The sequence below is a fragment of the Pimephales promelas genome, chromosome 3 (assembly GCF_988280905.1).
Source record: "Pimephales promelas chromosome 3, fPimPro1.hap1.1, whole genome shotgun sequence".
In the NCBI taxonomy this organism is placed as follows: Eukaryota; Metazoa; Chordata; class Actinopteri; order Cypriniformes; family Leuciscidae; genus Pimephales; species Pimephales promelas.
This window is the reverse complement of record NC_142771.1, coordinates 17,092,964-17,100,573: the sequence shown is the minus strand read 5'-3', so window position 1 is coordinate 17,100,573 and position 7,610 is coordinate 17,092,964. Positions and strand designations below refer to the sequence as shown.

At 37.1% G+C, this 7,610-nt stretch overlaps 1 protein-coding gene across 1 annotated transcript; it reads left to right on the top strand.

Moving 5' to 3' along the window:
- The first annotated feature begins 401 nt into the window (after positions 1-401).
- hoxb9a (homeobox B9a) lies at positions 402-6,889 on the top strand. Its single transcript, XM_039686577.2, has 2 exons — positions 402-2,382; positions 4,956-6,889. The coding sequence occupies exons 1-2, from the start codon at positions 1,869-1,871 to the stop codon at positions 5,189-5,191; spliced, it is 750 nt and encodes a 249-aa protein (XP_039542511.1). The 5' UTR covers positions 402-1,868; the 3' UTR covers positions 5,192-6,889.
- Positions 6,890-7,610: the final 721 nt, after the last annotated feature.

The window sequence follows — 7,610 nt, the reverse complement described above, 5'->3', positions numbered from 1 at the left end:
CGCTCAAACAAAATCTTACTGAAAGCTCATCTTTTGAGATATCAACCTAAAATTTGAAACACAACTTGTTCAGATTTTTGGCTTTGATTTTTCTGCAGTTTAGAGTAGACCAGGTTTTGAAAATATATATTTTATGTAAAATATGAATAATTAATATTTTTACATTGTACATTTCCATAAACTCAAACTTCTATAACTTTTTTTCTGTTTCACTTTCTTAATTTATTTCACTTCTACAAAAATCTGCCAAATGTCTTCTTTAAAATGAGACCAATCATATGTCTATATTCCAAAGCATTCTTGAATTACAACCATTTAAGTTCGAAATGTGCATTTTCATGTCTATTCAAAAAAGGGGGGGTGACAGTTAACAGGTTAAGTATATAGCCTTTCCTGATGTAATTACCACATTAGTGGTTTTATTCATTCTATAGCGCAACTTATTGCACAAATGTATCTCATTATGCAATTTGTTTACGCATGGTTACGCATGTGGTTAATAGAATTAGCACGAAGCTAAGTATAGCCTATCTAGTCACAAAAAAATAAGATGGTAAGATGGTAAGTTGCTTTAATTGTCTTTTTTAACTTAACACTGTCTAATGGCTCTGTAACTGTATGTGCTATTGGTCCTTTTGCTGAAGCACAACAGTAGCATATAGACTGGATCATTCATTTAAAAAGGGAAAACTGTTTAAAAACTGTTGGACACGACCAAGATGCATAAGTGCTGAAATCACTGCATTATATTGATGGTCCCAAGATATTCACAACAGACAGTGAAATCCTCTCAAAAACGGTTTACCTTTTTACAAGCATATTTCAGAATTTCTTCTACAAAAAGTGTCAGATAGAATAGAATGAAAGTGTGTATATTTGAATAAAGCATCAGAGTGATCAAATAGGAAAAGAAAAATCTGTTTATTTTGAGTGTGTGAAATGAGCGACTGGGTGGAATACTGCAGCGGAGTTGTTCACGGTCCTCGCCACAGGCAGTATATCAGGCCTATAAAAACCAAAGCTGCCTGATGTAGTATTTTATTATAGTATTAAACGACCAAAAAAGTTCAAGTAGTTTCTTCCATAAATACAAGGGGATTGTCGCACGGTGGTGTTTAATACCCTCGTTAAGAAAAAAATGACTGTTAATTTCCCAATAAAGCTGTTCATTATCTCAACGTACTCCTATTACTCCAAGAAGGAAGAGGTTTGCTCCTTGGAGGTTTACAAGTTTAAACACGTGGGGGGTATAAAATATTTTAGGGAAAAAAAAATAACTTTATAAAGCAGACGTCACTGCCTTTTTTGAATTCCTGTTTAAATCGTAATAAAACAATTGTTGTCATATACATTTTTTATTAAGTAAATATGATAAAGCTTCCATTCAGATAGAATGAGGTAGATCACTTTATAATACCACATCAATTAATTTGGATTTTTTTTTTATCTTACTTATTATTGTGGGCCATTGCACCCCGTATGCATTTTATACATCAAACGTCAAAAACGTTTCATAATTTAATCTGACATTTTCTCGACTGCTTGTAGATATCTGTAGATATATGGACACACTCCCATTTTGCATATTGCATAAACAAGACAATTTATTTAGATGGGAAATATAGAGAGCTCGAGAGGAGGAGAGCTTCGTACAGCCTCTTGGCGGATTGATTTACACCCCATTGACGCTTTATCAGGCTAGCGAAAAAAGTCTGACCAATCAGTTCGCTCGGAGCGCACACCATAGCAGCCCGGCTCTACTTTGTTGGCGAGCGAGTAGAGAGGACTACCGTAAAGAGGGGAGTAAAGCACATTTCTATTGTACATGTTTTCCCTTTAATGAACAGTACGTTATATAATGTCCGAGAATGTCCATTTCTGGAACTCTAAGCAACTACTATGTCGATTCTATCATAAGTCATGAGGGAGAAGATCCGAACGCGTCCCGCTTCTCCAATGTACAGTACTCCAGCGCTAGACAACCGGGACCCGGCGAGCATCCCGAGTTCCCCTCTTGTAGCTTCCAGCCTAAGCCTCCAGTGTTCAGTTCGTCATGGAGTCCATTCAGTTCCCACGCGTCCAATGGCTTACCCGCGGTCTACCATCCCTACATACCGACGCAGCCAGTGCCTTCAACGGATACTCGATACCTCCGCACATGGCTCGACTGTGCACCGAGAGCAGAGCCGCTACCCGGGCAAGGACAGGTCAAGATGGAGCCGCTCCTGGGACATCTCGGGGAACCACCAAAACTCGTCGGGCAGCATGAGTTTATCTTGGAGTCCTCTACAGCACGGGAGATGAATTCTGGTCACAGCGCCGGATTTGAAGACAATAAGGACATATGCGAAGGCAGCGAGGACAAAGAGGGACCGGATCAGAGTAAGTTATAAACCTAGGAAGTGAACACTCTGTAAAGCGTTTAATGCTGTCATAAAACAAGAACAAAGCAACGAAGAGCAACAGACACCTCACACAGCCAAATATCGTCATGTGGGATTTTCACGTTTTCGCTAGCATATAGGGACTGTTTTTAAAATCGAATCTGTTTTCCCAAATTTGTATAGCATGGCTCTGATTTTGCCATGCTCTATATGTATGGCATCGCTGACGACTGTTTAGATTTTTGCCCATTTGTAGTCATGCAGAGATTTCACACAACTATAAAATCACCTTTCATATTTCTTAATCATAGTATTTGCGTTTAATTCATTATTAAGTAACTTGTTTTCCTTCTCCTTCTGTCTCTGTTAGAGTCGCTTATTTGCGCGTCAGTGCACTTTAGTGCACAAAGCAGTTTTAGGTTGGGCTGTAAATAGCTTTTTTGTGTGTGCAGTGACTCGCCAAAGTGTCTCTTGGTTATAAACTACTAGCCTATATAGTGCAAATGTTTGTTTTATGTTTAGTAGCTCATGGCTGGCAAGAATAGGCTATTTTAACGTTTATTCTTTTCATCTGAATCGTTAAATAATTAATCAATCTAAATATATTTATGCGGATATTGACTATTGGCTGTATATAATCTCTGAAGACCAAGTATAGTTTAAAACACCACAAAATAAATTTGACCTATGCACGAATACTGTTTTTAAAAAAAAAAAAAATAATTATCTGCTGGGTGGTTGTATGTTTCTTCCAGACCTGTTTGCCTGTTCTTGAGCTCCCTCGAGAGTGGGGTTGAGCCGGTGCAGAGAATAATCTAAAGCATAATTCTCGCTCATGACTAGGCATGTTTATTGCTGAAGGATTCCAGCAAGTTTAAAAATGCAGCTAAAATCTTAGAAATTTGTTAAACGATCGTTTTCTGTCGGGATTAATTAGAAAAAGCTATTGATTTTAATCCATGAAATAGGCTGTGAACTAATGGAATTGTACGCAATTGAAATCCCCAATGTACCCCGGGCGGCATTCCAGAATAAACTGTAGGCAAAGGCAATGATGTTGGGAGTCACATTTCTCGTTTGTGCTCATGTCTGCCTATGAGAAAGAAAAAGTTATAGCCCTGAAGTTTATTAAGTTATCAGAGGAGCCAGCATCCCCATCAATCGTACTGAGCTCTTTGGGAAATGTTGCGTTAAATTCTTAATACGATTCAATCCAAACATGGGCAAATTCATTAAAAGGGGCCCTAAGGCCAGAGGTCGATTGTCTTTGAAAACGTTTTTGATCAAATTGCCTATGAGGCATTAAATTAATCTCGAAAGTTTGTGTAACTGGTTCAATTTGGTTCATTTTTCGTAGTGGAAACACACGTCACTTCACATCATAGCCTATAGCCTAACCCTATAGTGTTTCATTGTTAGGGATCCTGTCTCGGACCTGTCTCGTAAGTCGCAAGTCACAGATCTGTCCGCAAGGCCTGTAGTTGACATGACACACACATTAATCGTTTTATAAGCGTGTATGTCATTCCATCATTATAAAAATACAATTGTGTCATAAGATTTAGGATATCCTAAAAGGTTGATGTAGCCTACACGTGACGTGTATGTCTTTAAGCGATGGAGTTACCGAGCATAAGATGGGAAACATCCACAAGTCCTTAAAGGGGATGCTTGGCTTTTTCTAGCCTGCTAGCATTCGCCTTCAAAAACGGTTTGAGGCCTTGAAAATTGAGTTATGTGCCATAGTTGAAGGTTTTTCATTCAACGTCATTGGTGCTTGTGCTTCAGAAAATATTCCCTTGGCGTCACTGAGTCCACAGGTACTGAAGACATGCACAAGTTGACACATTAATTTTTGTCATTATAGCGAATCTCGAGTCACTGTAACATTCAGCTTCTAAGTGTCCATGTTGACAAAAGCCAGCACAACGGAATTTTTGTTAGCCTCCCATCTGCATTCCCGAGCAAACCACTGAGGGAAAAGACGCCTCGTTAGAGATACTCTTCCTCCATAATTCATCCCACATTTCTCCCTAAAAAGGAGATAATCTAATGTCACACGTGGCCTCATTTTACTCTGCATTCCACTTAAAATATAGTTCAAAATTCAATATTTTTCCTCTGAGTCATTTTCTTATATATATATATATATATATATATATATATATATATATATATATATTTAAAGAAAACGTTGCTTATCAAATTCACTCATGGTCACGCTTTGACATTCTCCGTTGTGGGAGATGCATGATATAGACTTTCACAGGTAAACTTATGGCAAAGTTATACAAAATATTTTGTACAACGTAGTTGTTCATGGTGCTGGCTAGAGTAATTTTATGAAAATTTCAAGTTAATTATTTGAAACTTTGCTTTCCTCATTATTTTCATAAATCAAAGTGTTTTTCATGCATTTTTTGGGATGGGGCCGAGAGCACTTTATTTTAGTAATATTGATCGTCTACGCGAAGGCTGGAAGTTTGTGCATTGTGAAATGTTTCATGTTTCAAATTGGAATCTGTACTAACATAATGAGCTATGCTTCTTGTTTTTGACTGTCATTTGCAGACGACCCATCTGCCAACTGGTTACACGCCCGATCATCCCGGAAGAAACGATGTCCATACACGAAATATCAGACCTTGGAGCTAGAGAAGGAATTTCTGTTCAATATGTACCTCACGCGAGACCGGAGGCACGAGGTAGCTCGCCTGCTGAACTTGACAGAGCGACAAGTAAAAATATGGTTCCAAAACAGAAGGATGAAAATGAAGAAAATGAACAAGGACCAGCCCAAAGAATGACATCTTGGTGCCAGGCGTTCAAGTCTTCTACAAAGAGTCTTTTAAATCTGGTAGCTGATGCAAGAGTGTTTTACTGCATCAAAATGAAAACGCACTGCACACACCATTTTCCATATGACTGGACAGTGTTAAGCTAGAGTATAAGGAAGAGGTGAAACGATGCAGAGGAGGGGGAAAACGTCGTGCCATCTTTCCCTACTTTTATTGCATTTTATGACTCGTGTGAAAGAAACGAACACTTCGTCATGAAATAAACAGGTGATAAGGAACTGGTTTCAACAAGTTAAGAACAGCTGAAAATTGTGCTTTTATAAAGTTGTTCTCTATAATTCTGCATTTTTCATCATTCCTTATGCCATGGACGTGCGCTGATGTATTTTAAAAACATAAGCCTCATTCAATATACAAGGGAAGTTCTGCTCATCTGTAAAGCATGTTCACTTGTTTGTTAATCGACGTGAGCTCTCTTTTACATTATTATTGTTATTATTATTATTATTATTATAAGAGGAGAATAAAACAGCCGTTTGCTCGTTTCGTCTATATCGCGAAGCAGTTATTAAAGCGTACAAATGCTAACAGGGTTTTAAAAACCTTTGAAGTTTACTAAATACTTTCCTCTTGACATTTACGTGTGTGCAAAGATCTATGGTAGATGCATATAATAAAATCTGTTGGTTGATTAGGATTTAAGGATAATAATAATTTCCAAATTTGCCCTCAGATCTTTGGCGTCGTTCAACAGTGCTTGAATCAGTTGGGGATGAAATTAAGAATCAAACTTAAGTAATTAAACACAAATGAATTGAGTTGTTTTATATTATCATTTTCAAATATCTCTAAATATTCCTTTTGAGAATAAGAGTGCAGGTTCCGACTGTAGCCTATGTATTTGTAGCGTGCCAGTAACCATAGAATTAATTCGTACTTAAATGTGTAATAACCTTTAATACAGATTCGGTCGCAGTTGTTTACATAAATTTTCGCATGCCTCGTATTGTGTAGTTTTCTTATGTACGTGTTATTGGAAACGCTAGTATTAATTCGAAGTTATTTTATGTGCAGTCTGTAGGGTTGTAATTTTAATTTATTGTAAATAGGTTAATCGTTTTTTTCTTTTCAATGGAATGTTTTATATGTTGTAAAATTCATACTTGAATGAGCTGATACACGTAACCTTTTAATTTTTTTTTATTTTGTTTACACGTTCCTTGTATGTCCAGAATCATGTTCGTTGTAGATTGTCAGTGATGCTTTGATCTGTATTTGGTCGTCCCTTCCTATTGCTTTATTGCTTTAGAGAAATGTTTTATGTTTTTGTGTGATTTGACTTTACTGAAATCGAGCGAGTCTATCTTCAACTGTCAAAAACCAACACAGTAAACTCCTTAAATTGTTAGTGGCCATTAACTTTATACTCTTACCAATTTTCTTTGACGCACGTCTAGTCAGGAACACACACAAGCTTTTTGTGCTATTTTTTAACGCTTGTTTTCTGGCTTCTGAGCATTTATTTAAAGACATCGCTATTTTGAAGAACATGCAAGACCTACCTGACCTTCTTTTACTCGCAACACAACGTCTAAAATGTGTTTTGTTCAGGACTGCTCTGTCTCTTTTTGTGTTCTTGTTTTGTTGTTAATCTGTGCTATTGCACTGTTGATGCTGGACTCATTAAAAGTTTACATATAGACCACACACAGGTATTGTCATTTCTATGAACACAACAAACAGGCACTTTGATTAAAGATACCCAAATACAATATGATTAATAATTTAACGTTTTATTTTCTAAATGAGTGCACATTCTGTCTTCTGTATCATTGCAAAACTCTTTCGAAGTCTCGAATCGATACTACTCAGACACATAGGCCTATTGTACATACATTTTGACTAAATTAAAGTATTATTTGCTTTTTTATAAAAGCATGTGACAAATGGTACCCTCTTGTGTATCATTTCCAATGCTTTTGATTGTAAACCAGCCCAAACTCTATCTCGTCCTTTTGTGCTTAGCGACATGCTGTAGTGCTCCGTTTTAATGTTTACTGCATTTTATAATGCGAGTCATATGTTGTAAATATGCTATCTGAGCTCGAGCATTCATCTTGATACAAAATGAAGAAACGTGCAGCTCATATGTGGAAAGAAGAATGACTGAGAAGAACTATGACTCATCTTTGCTTTGGCTCTTTTCTTAACGTATCATTTGATTCCCTTGTGATATAAGTCGTGTTATATTTGGCTATACCGCATCCTCCAGATGCAAGCTATGCATCAAGAACAAAGAAGGTTATTTTGCGACGTAGCCTATACTAAAGTATGCAAACTAAAAGGGATAAGGTAGGCTAGGTCTATAGGCTATATTTTGCAGCCTGATGGGTTAAAGTTCTACTCTCAGTAACGTAAGACCCGAGGC